The 13,865-nt window shown below is 47.3% G+C and overlaps 6 protein-coding genes across 6 annotated transcripts; 1 reads left to right on the top strand and 5 right to left on the bottom strand.

Moving 5' to 3' along the window:
- Positions 1–56: 56 nt before the first annotated feature.
- On the bottom strand, positions 57–614 carry N7458_005958 (uncharacterized protein; the record flags this gene model as incomplete). Its single annotated transcript, XM_056909340.1, has 1 exon — positions 57–614. One exon carries the CDS (start codon positions 612–614, stop codon positions 57–59), a length of 558 nt encoding a protein of 185 aa, XP_056765044.1.
- A 1,012-nt stretch (positions 615–1,626) lies between these two features.
- On the bottom strand, positions 1,627–2,016 carry N7458_005957 (Allergen Asp f 7; the record flags this gene model as incomplete). The annotated part of the gene is made up of 1 exon (XM_056909339.1): positions 1,627–2,016. One exon carries the CDS (start codon positions 2,014–2,016, stop codon positions 1,627–1,629), a length of 390 nt encoding a protein of 129 aa, XP_056765043.1.
- A 913-nt stretch (positions 2,017–2,929) lies between these two features.
- Positions 2,930–3,328, bottom strand: N7458_005956 (uncharacterized protein; the record flags this gene model as incomplete). Its single annotated transcript, XM_056909338.1, has 2 exons — positions 2,930–3,091; positions 3,140–3,328. 2 exons carry the CDS (start codon positions 3,326–3,328, stop codon positions 2,930–2,932), a joined length of 351 nt encoding a protein of 116 aa, XP_056765042.1.
- A 1,168-nt stretch (positions 3,329–4,496) lies between these two features.
- Positions 4,497–5,261, bottom strand: N7458_005955 (Allergen Asp f 4; the record flags this gene model as incomplete). Its single annotated transcript, XM_056909337.1, has 1 exon — positions 4,497–5,261. One exon carries the CDS (start codon positions 5,259–5,261, stop codon positions 4,497–4,499), a length of 765 nt encoding a protein of 254 aa, XP_056765041.1.
- A 3,134-nt stretch (positions 5,262–8,395) lies between these two features.
- N7458_005954 (RasGEF domain-containing protein) lies at positions 8,396–9,571 on the bottom strand (the record flags this gene model as incomplete). The annotated part of the gene is made up of 4 exons (XM_056909336.1): positions 8,396–8,659; positions 8,708–9,169; positions 9,218–9,285; positions 9,337–9,571. 4 exons carry the CDS (start codon positions 9,569–9,571, stop codon positions 8,396–8,398), a joined length of 1,029 nt encoding a protein of 342 aa, XP_056765040.1.
- A 2,785-nt stretch (positions 9,572–12,356) lies between these two features.
- N7458_005953 (uncharacterized protein) lies at positions 12,357–13,363 on the top strand (the record flags this gene model as incomplete). The annotated part of the gene is made up of 3 exons (XM_056909335.1): positions 12,357–12,503; positions 12,553–13,225; positions 13,275–13,363. The coding sequence occupies 3 exons, from the start codon at positions 12,357–12,359 to the stop codon at positions 13,361–13,363; spliced, it is 909 nt and encodes a 302-aa protein (XP_056765039.1).
- Positions 13,364–13,865: the final 502 nt, after the last annotated feature.

The raw sequence follows: 13,865 nt of genomic DNA, 5'->3' as shown, positions 1-13,865 counted from the left end.
GCACATTTAACCTGCACATTTAACCTTCCGTTGCGCTCGCCCTCTCTGTCTCGTTTTTAATGTCCTTCTTGTACCCAAGAACCTTCTCTCTTCAGTTGGCTCGCTGCCTCCTTTGCTTTTACCGCCCATGTTTCAACACCAGCAACAGCCCCGAAAGGCGAGTTCTTCTGCTCCATCAGGAACGACAAAACTTCAGCCGGACTGAAAACTTGATCTGGCACCTTGGAAGCAAAGTCGACAGCAAGCCTCTCAATCGTCTCATCGCCGAGTTGTTTCTTGGATTGCTTTTGGTCGGGCATCTGCTTGAAGACAGTGTGAAAAAGTTGGGCGGACATTTTCCTATCGGCAAGTTTAAAATGCACCTTTTTGTCTGTGCGGCCAGGTCGAATGAGTGCTTCGTCCAAATGTTCGATGTGGTTGGTTTTCATAATGAGCAGTCGACCTTCCTGTGATGACACACCATCAAGAACATTAAGAAGACCAGATAGGGTGACTCTAGAGCCTGAACTGCTCTCTTGGTCTACATCTGCATCGTCTCTTCGTCCCATCCCAGCGGTGTCGATGTCCTCCAGGAGAACAATACAGCGCGGTGGAAGCTCAGCAAATAGCTTCATCAGCTTGCTGTCCGTCGCTGTCAACTACAGCATCGGATCGACGGCTAGCATAGAGAATTAAGCAAGACTGGGAGTATCCGCGGGTTGGAAGTTGCGGTTGGGAGTTCGCGGTTAGGAGTTCGTGGTTTGAAGTTTCACGGGCTGGAGTTCGCAGTTCTGGATAGCAACAGTAAGATCTCACCTCCACTGGGCACCTTATGCGACATATAAGAGCCAAATCATCCCCGAAATGGCTGAAGTGTCTTCGAACCTTGAAAGTTGAACCAGCGACTGCCGTCTGGCAACACACGACCAAATGGCCCCCACGAGGCGACTCCAGATCTGGTTAGGCTGCCCCCGCCACCAGCCTTCCCATTTCTTTCCAGAGCAGACAGGCGGTAATACCCGTTGTCCGATTGGGCGAGTGATTTTAAACAAGCCAACAAAGATTTAAGTCATCTATTCCCCTGGTTCACTCTGGTTAACGCGGGCTAACTTGCAATACAGTTCTCAGGCGAACTCATCAGGGCCTGATGCCTGATTGAGCGTCTCAATTTGTCAGGCACTCGATCATTTGAATCGCCCACTCTTTCTGTAACAACCTCCTTCTATTCCTTGCACGCAACGTATCCCTTGATATGACAAGGCGATCAAATTTCGCTCCAAAGGAGCGGGGCTTTGTTACGATGCGTGCACTTATATGGTCGCAAGAGGAGATAGTTATTACAGTTTATTTCCTGTCCCGACAGGTTCGTCCTCGAACGCTGCATTCCCTTCTTTTACGTCGAGGCTACCACCGTTCAAACCGCGCTATTGAACGCAAACTCTTCTCTATAATCCAACAGCACCCACATCTGAGACCACTTGAGGGCCATTGGGATTTGGATGCTGTTGATAGGTGGATTGACGACTTGCTTGGAGATCATGAATCAGTGAATAATCTAATTCGATTTTCAAAAGAGGACGCAGACGACGTGATACTTGTAAGCTATGCTCTTGGAATGATTTTTAAATTATGCTTACTTTCTCCTGCTCAAAATAGAACCAACAGATTGAAGAGCCTTTGGAGCTCCACAGCGTTCGTCGTATGGAGCCAAAAGATGCTGGAGCTAGCAGCCTGGACAACCGGTTCAACACTAGTGGTGATGCCCTGCTTGGTTGGAGCTAGGGTTGTAACGGAGGTAGATATTGTAGCCTCCTCTTCCTCAAAGATCTGAGCAGCAACGGTGGCAGTGGGGAAGATTTCAGTATCGGCGATCGTAGTGGCCCGGTCAGGAAAGAGAGCTGTAGACACATCCACAGTCTCCCAGGCAACATTGGTGACGGTCTTCCATACGAGGACGCAGTTTTTGGCAGTGGTGGCCAATCCAGAGACGACAAAGATGGCGAACGTAAGGGTGATGGCCTTAGAGATTGGGGTCATTGGGCTGTTCAGTCGGGTTGATCGGGGCGGTTGGGGTTTGCAAAAGAGGTCCGGTTAACCGTAAGCAGCTGTGGCCGACAGCACGAGTACTCTAAGGGAGCGTGAACGTACCGTAAAGAGAAATCAAGAGTCCAAAGATAATCCCGTGGTGGAGCGGATAAGGAAAGGGAAGACCTGGGGGGATAGGTAGGAAATAGTAATCCACGGCAGTGAATCCCGTGCATGGGCATGCAGTCTATAGTTAAATTGGTTTAAAAATGCCCCAGGATTCCAAAACGGTACAGGGACGTATGCAAATATCTGGACCAAAGATAGGATTTCTCAGGAGATCTGGCAGTTGGGGGGGCGGGGGGACCGGAGGAAAGGAACAGCCTTGGAGGTGAGCGTGATCCTTTCAGTGCAAGGAGCTGAAGTTGGAAGTCCCTCTTGCACATAGTGGATACCTCGTCGGTGGACAACATCCCGTTCAAGATGACACAAACACGTTCAATATGAGTGAAATCAACCGAGTGTCGTTCACACCGAGGTGCTGATTACTGCCAGCCTTGTCCATGTCAGAAGCCACATTTCCTGTAATCGGCGATGACGAGTGCCATGTGGCCAAAAATGTAAGGAAAATTGAGTTGCGGATTGCTCAGAATACCTTTTCACTTCTAAAGGCACAACGTGAACTGTCCGTGACCATTCTGGTGGTAGATATAAATGTATTGTACAAGGCTTACTCGGGACAACGGAAGAGCAATGAGAACGGATTCTGACTCAAGCTGATCTCCTTTTGACCGCAGGCTTGTAGAATGAAACATGGGAGATTCTTGTATCGCGCAGACCGCACCAAGATTGCATGGAGACCATAGAAGATCTGTTCTTAAACTATTCCCTTGCCCCCTCCCCCATAAATCAACCTTCGGTCCCATTATGCTCGAATATATTGCATGTATTGGGCAAATGAGTCCCAGACGGCCTTCCGTCGTTTCGGAATGGAGGATGTCGGCGCCTTGGGAATTGTTAGATTCGTTGGTCTATCGGAGACATAGTCTGCAGGGGTTTTGTGGACTGCCGGTCGAGAACGAGCATTCTGCATTGTTTTAGAATCATCCACGATGGTCAATACTCAGAAACTTACCATCTCGTCCCTTGTCGGACGAGGAACATCCGGATGAGAATGATAAGTGTAGATTCGGCCATTTGGCATCTCCATAGTCAGCCAGCTCCGGATGGAGTAAAGACGCCAAAAGTCGTTATGGCGTCGGAGAAGGTTGTTACGCCGCTTGCGCAACTGTTCCTGTTTCACGCGAGTCTTCTTTGTCGCCATTTACGATTTTTGAAGACGATGATGGAGACAATGTCCAACTGAACCAGTCGACAGGAATTCTGACGGTTGATACTTAAGTTGACGCGCTCGGTGGGGATGGGGTACGGTTTGCCGCTTGCCGTGGTGTGATGGCGAGCTGTTGGTAGCTGGCGACTTGCGCCTGCCTTTGAGTATTGGGCTGCCGCTCAAGACAGAATGAAGAGAAACCGGGAAGAGCAACTCAAAATACGGGACACTTGTACACCAACGACACTTGGATTTTTAAAATGTTCCGCTTAAGAATTTCGAGGAAATTATATACGGTTGATTACCACTTACATCAGGAGGACTAGTCACTCACCTTCACGAATGTAAATACACCACTCTCAACTATTCAGTGATACCTGCCGCACAGTGTTTGAATAGGATTGATAGGTTATTCTGTACAATATAGCTCTTCCGGTTGCAGACCTGTTCACGAATGATTTAACGGCCACCAGAAAGGAAAGTGCCCAGCCCCTCAGTGGAAATGGCTATCCGGATGGAAGTGGTGCGAGCCCCGGTGAAGTCCTATTTACCATCGCATGTCGCTGTACATCTGACATATGGCACAAAACAGACAGTGGTCCTATACTAGTGGCTAGGTCAGATCCATCAGTGGGGATTTGGCCTTACATGCTATTTCAGTTGACCCGAGCGGATACAGTACAAATAGAGCCATCCCAAATTTTGTAACCCCGATAGTAAACTGGTAACTATGTCGACCTGAGGATTTGTCTGGGAACTATGAACAGGATTTCCAGCTGGCCTCAAGGACTGGTCAGAAAGACTCGAACCTCCTAAGCCAAGAACCGCCCCGCCCCGAAAGAATGCGCCCTTTCGAGTCTCACCAAGAGAGCATTGAACACTGAAAGAGGCAGGAAAACAATGGTCTTGTATTCTCGACTAGTGCTGACAATCGATCTCGAGACAAAACTATCATGGCAACAGATACATAAAAACAACCCGTCCAGTTCAGGAGGGCTATATACATCCCATGATGGTCAAGAAAGATTTGCTGCTGTGTGAGGCTTATCACGCTCTAATGCATTATTCCACCTGATTCTGACTCTCTTTTATTTTTTCAATTTCTTATCTGTATCTAGGGTTACTATTGCATATAAAATTACCCAAATAAGTGTCAAGCTTATCATCCGCGTGTAATATCGTAATCAATAATGACTGCAAGCCTCACAGGACCGGGAGCGAGCTTCCCACCAATACCGCCAATGTCAGCAACAGCACTTGTGTAGGCGTTGTAAACGACGGATGCTGCCGGACCAATAACAGAGCAGATATGAGTGAGAACCTCGCAGACCTTCATACCCTGAACCTCAAGGCCAGCGTTTTGCGCCGCTATAGCGGAAACATCGAACCCCGACCAGCCCAGATTGGTAGCGGAACCAAAGTCAAATTCACCCCAGGTCGAAGCGTAGCCACCATTGTCATCAACTGGAACAGGAGAACCAGGCGCTGCAGCCCATCCACCCTGGGAATCTTCATCAAATGCGAAGTAACGAATTTGGCCAGCTTCCAAAGCAAAAATTTTGCAAGCCTTGCCATACCACCCTCCCATTGTACCGTCGGGCCCAATCTTGTTCCAGATCACGATAGTCCAGGCTTCACCTTGCTCCGGGCCTTCAAAACGCACAACGTATTTATATTGGTTCGCGTGTGCACCTGGGACTTCAATGATGTTGCTTCCATATGGATTACCGACGTTGCCCGAGTATTGCACACCTCTGCCACTGGAGTTTGTAGATTCACCGAATCCGAGAATCGAGTATAGTTCTCTAGAGCTGACTCGAACCTTGTTTGGGGCTACCCGTGATGTCACAGTATGATGGAGGCGGCCGTAGGCCTGGAAACAAATTCCTGGACCGCCAATGGCCGCGATCCAGTAGAGAATACGCATAGTTCCACAACCAATTTCTTATTCGAATTCGATTGAAAAAGATCTTTTCGAGAGCTGAGGAAGAGAGGTGTGGTGGGTGCTTTCCCAGCTGGCTCCCGCTCTTGGAGGCTAAATTATGGATGCGAGAGAGAAAACGCACCGAATTGCATTTAAAGTCTATGACCAAGGAGACAGCCCAGACTAACGAGACCACTGGCTTCGTCACATGAACTGGTGGGACTGTTTATTCCGAACTAGGTAGACACCATCCGTCTATTACTAAGGTCGTAGGGTCAAGCGTATCGGTGTGAACATAGAAGTGGCGGTGATTGGGCTTAGAGTTTTCAGTCAGAGAAAAGCCTGGCCGCTCTGAATTCTAAATGAATGTGGATATTTTCTGGGAAGCTGCCAACCCTATACTCTGAGCGAATGAGTGTACAAAGGCCTAGATCACTGCTGGATGCGCGTTTAAAGGCAGCCCCTGGTTGCTATGAACCGAGGTGTGCTTGTTGCACAGACAAAACGGACAATGTCAACCTATTAAGCTTTGCCACATTAAACATCTCCAATCTCTGTCCGAATGATGAGCTGGTAAATAGGGATACCCATGGTTGACAGTTTACTCACTGAGAAATTCAAGCGCCCTGGTTCATTTGTGACCACCCGGAGTAAATTCTTTCCATCTGGAGCCTTCGCGATGATGACCGATTGTACCTATTCTAGACGGGGTATTTTGTGTAGACGGTCAAGACGTCCCTAGTAGTTGATTTATTCACCTGAGTTAATAACCTGGATTGGCTTCACGCATGGAGCAAAGATGACTGATAAAGTTGACCGAAAGTGTAAATGATGATTTGAAAATAATCTTTATTCGTTACGTTCGCATCAGCTAATCAATTAGCAAAGGTGACTTCCGTTTGCGTAGTTCAAATCACTAAGTGAGTTATGGACAGATATGCGTATGTATAATTATGAGGAAGTTTAACCACCCAATTCATCCCAGTTGACAAATGACCGACATCTATCCACGTGTGAGTTGACTCTCCTGTAAAGAGGAGGAGGAGGATATCATTTACCCTGGCCTCTGGCCTTAACGGCGAGAGAAGAACGAACGCCTGTGCTGTATCCTACCACAAGGAACTATTTACCACAGTCGGCCAAAATTAACTACGTAAAGTGAGATGAAAAGCCCCTCCTTCTCCAGGACAAGATACATTCGGTCCGACGAAAGGGAAACAGCTTGGGGCATTAACTGAATTTTTATAGATACGGCGAAGGATAAAATAACCAATTCGAGTTCCAGTTGTGGACCGAGAAATTGTCAAATGCCGATGATAAGTGCATTTATACGTTGAATCCAATATTGGTATGGCTATTTCAAATACATCATAAATTTGTACATGTATCAGGGTAGTCTGCGCCAAACACAGGCCCTCCCTGGATCGCACATAGTTTTCCATGGGTGTTCCCCAGAGCTATTACGGGCCTCCTGAGGCCGGATTAACTTATACTTGAACGTTATAAACAATCAAGGCTAAAACTTCCGATAGTCCGTTTTCATCTGACCGAGGGCAACCGAGCAGGCAAAGAGGATCAAGATGAACGGTGGTCTGGCCGAATTTGCCTCACATTGTGACGGGTCGAATGCGGATGTATTATATGAGACTGGGCTGAATGAAACTCTACACGTTTGGTTAGTTGATGATTTGTCTACTGTGGCCTTTTCTACATACTGGATTTGGAAACATCTTGCATCAGGCTCTCTTCAACGTTGCAAGAACTGCACGGAGCGGGCGACTGTAGAGTCTTAGAAACATCATTCGGAATAATCTCAACTGTCAGATCGATTTACGGTTAAAATACTGTACAATAAATTACCGTACCTTCACATTTTGTGACCGATGACCTGGATCAATGACGAGACTAGTAACCTAATCGTTTTAGTTAAGCAGCTGTGAGCTTCGGGGACGGGCACAGAACGTACCGGGATCGAAAACACTGTAACTAACCAAGAGAGCACACGGGATGCCATCTGAGCAGATTGTTCATTTGGAATGCTTCATATAAAAGGTCAAACTCATATAGAAAGCAATGTCAATATGCATAGTTGCTTCTAAAAATTATAGTCAATTTGGGCTTTTTATAGGCTCTGCAAACAGCGTACTGAGATTCTCAAATGCCGGGGAATCGGCCGCCGTGTAATCTTGAACTCTTGTCTCTATCATTAGAAGCAACCATCTGCAGAAAGAAATAGAGACAATTTGAACACTATCGCTTTCGATCTGGAAGCGTTTATGAAATACACGCCAAGTGATTGCGTGTTAGTGTGTTCTCGTCTCGTTCAAATCAAGCACTCAAATCTTGATTTAGACACTGGAGAATGCACATGGTTTTCGAGAGGTGGTGAATTGAACCGATAAAGTTCCGACTCAATCCAGGAATTCCCTATAAGAAGAATTTCTCATCAGTATTATGATTGATCACTCGTCACAAGTCTAGCCCCGATTGAATGCTTTGAAGTAGACTTATGTCACCACCAAGTTGTTATGACGACACGTCTTGTAGCGGAACCACGCTGGGTTCTCAGGATTCAGAGCCCCAGGATGTCCCAAACTCAGAACTTGACTCCGATTATGTCCCTTCGGAGATGAGTGAAGATCGAGCATTCGTTACTTCGGATACAGAACAGCTCTCTTACTTCTCAGACAACAGCTCCAATGCGGACCCGATCATGAGCATAATATATGACTACACAAGCCACGAGGACCGAACGGTATGAGACAACCCCTATGTTGCCGCCCGGCTTGTCTCACCATTCTGTTTAGATCCCCTGCCTCGGGAAAAAACCGATCAAGGCGATAGCAAAAAGAAAAGTTACCCAAAACGGCCAGTGGAAGACCGAGTATCTAGTACTTTGGTGCTCTTGGGAGAGCTTGGATTAGAGATGGCGAATAGAACCAGAATTTGGGGATGAACGGGCTTTCTTTACTTCATTTTTCACAACAGTGCCTACACAGTACAGTGACAGTATCGAAGAATATCAGCCAGTCATAAGAACTAAAATACGAAAAGCATCCTTGGAAATTGTCGCTTCCCGCGGCAGCCCAAGCCTTAGTTAATCCAGAAAAAATCCTCAGAAAGATGCCAGCACGGAATCACATAGCCTGTGTGAAGATTTGATGGTAGCAAAGGAAACCAAAAATCCCCTGTACAGCCTTATGATTTCCCAACTTCAGGTCTTTGATAAATGGGTAAATAAACGGAAGGCAGGGTTCCTTGTGCAGCTTGAGACGATATTGTCCATAATTCCGACTCTCATCAAGAAATGCAGATAATACAGGTTCCAGCTCGACGCCTCCGTTTGATAGCCCACGTAAAATTGCCGTAAGCGAGAAAAAATCTCGGTGGTTGTAGAGTTCCTAGACAGTGTGAGTTACTAGCTCATTGGATAATATAATAGAACCAACCTGAGAGAGCCCTAGTAGCTTGGTGTTCAGCTGTCCTGAAGCTGCAATCTCCTCTGCCTCGTGGCAGAGGCAGCTCCATCGACGTGCGAGCGCTTTCAGATGACAGCCATCGTTCCAGACACCCTCAAGACTGATTTGGCGAAAGGACCGTAGTATGTCGCGAGTCAGGATTCTCGAGCCACTGACTACAGACTGATCGATTACAAGGGTCAGTAATGCGGTGGCGGTTTGGAAGTAGGACCCATTCGCAAGGTCTACACTTCTGCAATATCGCTGGTAGCGAGTTTCGAGGACCGCGAACTGACAGATGATGTCGTTCGTCGGATTTGACAGCAATTCTTTAACTGGGGCCGTAATAGGTGATGTATCCAGTGTCAAAGCCTGGTACGGACTGCGATCTTTGGCATGTGTGAGACCGTGCAGGAGACTGGCGTAAAGGAGCCGATCGTGTGTTCGAATGTTCTACCAGGTTTAGTCTGGGCGGGTCCAAGACAAAGTGTGTGTTCATACCGATACTATAGAATCGTATGTGGTGATCTCATCGGGAACTTGACGAAGGAAAGAAAACAGCGAGAATGCTAGTCTGCTGTAATATAGCCTGAAAATCTTTATCTTGGTCGACGGCATACCCAACACATCATCAGCCCAGTCCCGGAGATCCAGACCCTTGAACATATTCCAGCTGTCCCGCAGGAGTTGCATGGTGACTGCCCCGGTATCTTCTTCATGCTTTGAGAAAATTTTCCAGGATACTGGGCTATCCTTCAATAATTCCTTTCTACAATGCCAGGCGCTAGGAAAGCCGTTGTTGTCACTCGATAAATCTGCGTCCTCAAGCTGTCGGGTAACCTCCAAATCCACCATTGGCCATGGCACTTCAAATACCGAGTGTCGTATAACCGGCACTTGGGGCGCCCGGTCGGCTATTTGCAATGATAGTATGCAGATTCCGGGAAAAGGAATAACCGAGATTGTTTGTCCTGGGGGAAAGTAGACGGCTCCAACCTGCAGACACAGGCCGAATGCTAACAGCGGCTTAAGAGCGCAACTAGGCGAACGATGCGTCAACGCTCCGCTTTATCCTTGAGATATGCTGATGGTTGCTAAAGGATGGTAGTTCTAGCAGACAAATGAGAAAACCCAAGGTGCTGTCAAAAATCCCCACTTTAATGGTACCCCTTGAAGGTGCCGCAGTTCCAAATCGATCTGGACAAACACTAGGCGCCAGTCCATCAAGAAAACGCATGCCTACTGTAACTTTCAACATTTGCTACAGTCTTCATATCCTAATTTACTTGGGGCTTCTGAGCTCGAACTGTATCTCATTGTATTTGATCCAGTACGGCCTCAAATTGAAGGTACCACATTCCAACTATAGATGCGGAACGCTTAGACGTTGTTATTATGCGCCCTCGATGAAAATACGACCGGTGATCATTCAGCGCAGAGCTACGCATGAAAACATAATTCGATTGATCAATATGCGCTAAGGGTTTATCAAGAAAATGCTGGGTACGGTGTGCCTAGTTCCAGTGAATCAACAATCCCAATAACAACCAAGCCCCGCTTCCGTCCCTTTTAATTAACGACATTCGCCCCAAGTACGGATGGACGCACATAACTGCAACTCTTATTTCCGTAGTTTCACATGGTAGACCGGGATATCCTGTCACAATATTATAACTATCTACCGTCTATCTTGATTGTTAGAAGACAAACACCATCCGTCAGCTCTATATATACCAATTTGTAACTCGTCACCATCGTGCCTTGTTGAGCCTCGAGTGGCGTGAAACCTATGACGAGCTAAAGTTTACCAATCAGCCTTATAGTCCGATGAGAATTCTACCACTCCACCGATTTCCGCGACGTGCTATTCATTCGCTCAGGTACCGGCACCTTAAACTGAACTGGGAGGCAAAACTCACACTAAAGCCTCGGAATATCGTACTCATTTGCAAGAAGCCAGCGTATGGCCTACTTCGCAAAGTAGCCAGGAGAGGGATTCGATCAATTGCACGGCAGGCGCAAGCTGCCGACCATGGAACGATGACAATAGCTCGCAGGGCGATTAAATCCTCTTTCACAGAGTGTGTTCAACAATTCCATCATTATCTTGCCGAACAGATTGATCAATCGACACACATTACCCAAGAACAGGTACTCGGTAGAATTGCACAGCGGTTCCCCAAGTACAAGTCGGTGATAAGTGCAATTCCGGTGGCAGCGGAGTGTATCCCAGAAGGGTTGAAACAGGACCTGGTTATCAGAGCGCAATCCAAGTCATTCAGAATCGCTTTGGTACTGCTTCACACCTGGGCAAAAGAATGTTGTGATCCTCTCCCGTGCTGGTCCCAACAAAATTTCCCAGCATTAACGAACTAGGAGATCGCTGTTGACAACTCATCGCCTCAGGGCCTACGGATATGGCTTGGTACCACAGCATGACTGTAATCATAATCCATTCAATTTACCGCAAAAAACACACGGTGGTGGGTGCTTGTTGAATCAGCTGGTTTTTAGTGGCAAAATACCACCTCTCGGATTGAGAAGGCGAAAAATCAGCTTAGTATTGGTCGGTTCATGTATTATCAAACACCATTTCCTACGAAACTTTCTTCTATAGTAATATACTTGTAATATCGGCCGGTAATAGGGGCTGTTAGAGCCGTTTATCCACCCTCACATCTGGCCAATAATCTGGATGTTCAGGTGACCTAGACACAGATTCGTCCAAGCGCATTCGCTCTCATTTCATCTTGCTCACGGTTCTCAATACGACTATTCTGACACCCATCTCTTGTCGACAGAGTTTGCCGCAGCCGTAAAACGATAATCTACACTTGGTCAGCCCACAGTGTGTATTCATTTGGGCCAGATTATCCTTCACCTGTCCAAAGCTCCACTTTGTTCATTGATTCGGCAAATTGTCCAAAGACAGATTTCACCCTCCGATCCGCCTCTCTCTTGTCCAGCGTTCCTTTTTCAACCTGATGTCGTAAATATCTGGCTTGGTGAAAAGCCTTGGTGAGGTCATTGCGTGCTTGTATCGCGCTTTTGACCGACTTCCAGTCCGCGGTCTTCAAGACCGCTTTGTAAAAACGCCAGTCCTCCCTCAGCTTCTTTGAAATGGACCAAGATTCACAAGTTGACCAAAAATTGAGTGCACTTATCCAGTCTGTAATAATTAGATGAGAAAATACACCTGAAAGGGAAACCATGGACGAACCGTGCCTGATGTAAGGGGGGGGGTCACCGAGTGAGTCAGCGGCATAGGACATGGTGTTTCTTACTCCAGTCGCATATCAGAATCCGAAACCCACGGTTCACTAGGGCTTAGAGGATGGGTGGAGGGGCGAATATTAAATAAAATGCGAGCCGACTCGTGCCACTATAGAAGCGGCATTCTTGCACGTACCCCCTTTGCTTTCTTGATGGCTGAGCTAAATCCTTTCTTTTCACTGTTTCACGAGTCTCTATCCATGGAAGTGTTTTATGAGGATCCAAGCATCCATGAGAGAAATGTTGGGAGGAGTATAAATCCACAATTGTGCCATTTGGATCGACGTTGCCTATCCATCGTCGAGGACCCACTACTTCCTGCAACAGTAAAGGGTTTATCGAAAGACTTTATGGATAATATCATACAATGACTTCTGTACCGACTCCTCCTCAGGGGCTAGTCTTTACTAGTGTATCAACTTCATACCATCGGCTAGCCTCCGAGAAGGCATCGTCGCGGACACTGCAAGCATACTTCGCACGGCTCTCGTGCACCCATCTAAGCTCCAGGCTTGTATCTGATCAGGTAATTTTCTTGCGGCTCATACGACTTGCTCTACCAGCCCCCCTCGGAACGGTGGCTGATACAAGTCAAGATACTTCCGAACACGAGGGAGACTGAAGAGGCACCTTCAGAAAATCCTTCGGGTAGTGGGTCTGACTTCACTCCGTCAACAACATCACCAGAAGGTCTGCCAAGCACAACGGAGTTCAACAACACCCAAGACCAGGAATCTATTGCGACCAGCCCTCCGGACCCAAGTCCCCTCGGCGCAACGCCCTCTACCGACCCCCTAACTCAAAGCCTAATCACACTCGAAACGCACCAGAAATTCCCAGGGTCTCTCCCCGACGACCGTATTGCTTTAACTTCACAAGTCGACTTTGGCATCGAGCGTTTTCTACCAGCAACGACAGGAAGCAATAATCCTCCGAGTGACAACATTATCGGCGACTTGGAACCAACTGAACGTGCACAGGCTTCTCTCATCCGCACATCTGCCGAGGGCGGTATCCAACCTGGTCACTTCTCTCATGAGCAGGTAGAAAGTCAAAATGCCCCGCAAGAGGACACAACACAGGGCGCCTCAGGTCCGCAATCATCTACAACACTTGTTATCATCAGCTCCTTATCATCTACGACAAGTTTTGTTTTCTCAACCCCCACTACTGAGTTGGATTGGAGCGGGGTGTCGCGACGGCCCTCGAAACAAAGCCTTGCGGCGATTTTCGGCAGTATACTAGGAGCAAGCATCTTTGCCGGTTGTATTGTGATCTTGCACAGGCTATGTTATCGGAACTGCCGAAACACTAGAGTCCGAAAGCATGCCATGTATAGCGCATATCACAGCGGCCATGAAAGCAAGCGTTTAGAACTAACTCCTCCCGAGATATCACGTTTCTCAAAGGATTCTTAACGCGTCCCGTCACGTACCACGGTATCCCCGACTCGTATACGGTACCAGAATACATATTTGACAATGTCTGACCACAAGTCTTTGTACCCCTGTACCTCCTGACCACCTGGTCTACACCGCCTACCTTTCGCACCACCCTGCGATGCTTTACACTGATCTGGGCATATTTATTAACAACACAAATGCCCCTTAAAGTCACTAGAGAAGAGGATTAAGAATGGAAGCTAGTGCACTAAATTAAGGAAAAATTTGATCGAAATTGGGTGTATTTAGTAAGGTAGAAAATCCCGCAAGAAAGTTGGTGAAGTACTAGGGTTTGGATACTAACGGACCGCCACTATACAAATACTTGCACTAGACACATCGTCTCCAAGACCCTATGTTGACCACGAATCTAGGGTCGTGCTTACCCCGAATAAAGCAGGACGTAGGATTTACCTGAGCTATGTACGGCTCTT

The sequence above is a fragment of the Penicillium daleae genome, assembly GCF_028827525.1.
Source record: "Penicillium daleae strain IBT 16125 chromosome Unknown utg000006l_segment0_segment0, whole genome shotgun sequence".
In the NCBI taxonomy this organism is placed as follows: domain Eukaryota; kingdom Fungi; phylum Ascomycota; class Eurotiomycetes; order Eurotiales; family Aspergillaceae; genus Penicillium; species Penicillium daleae.
Note: the sequence above shows the minus strand (reverse complement) of the source record. Positions and strands in the feature narration are given on the sequence as shown.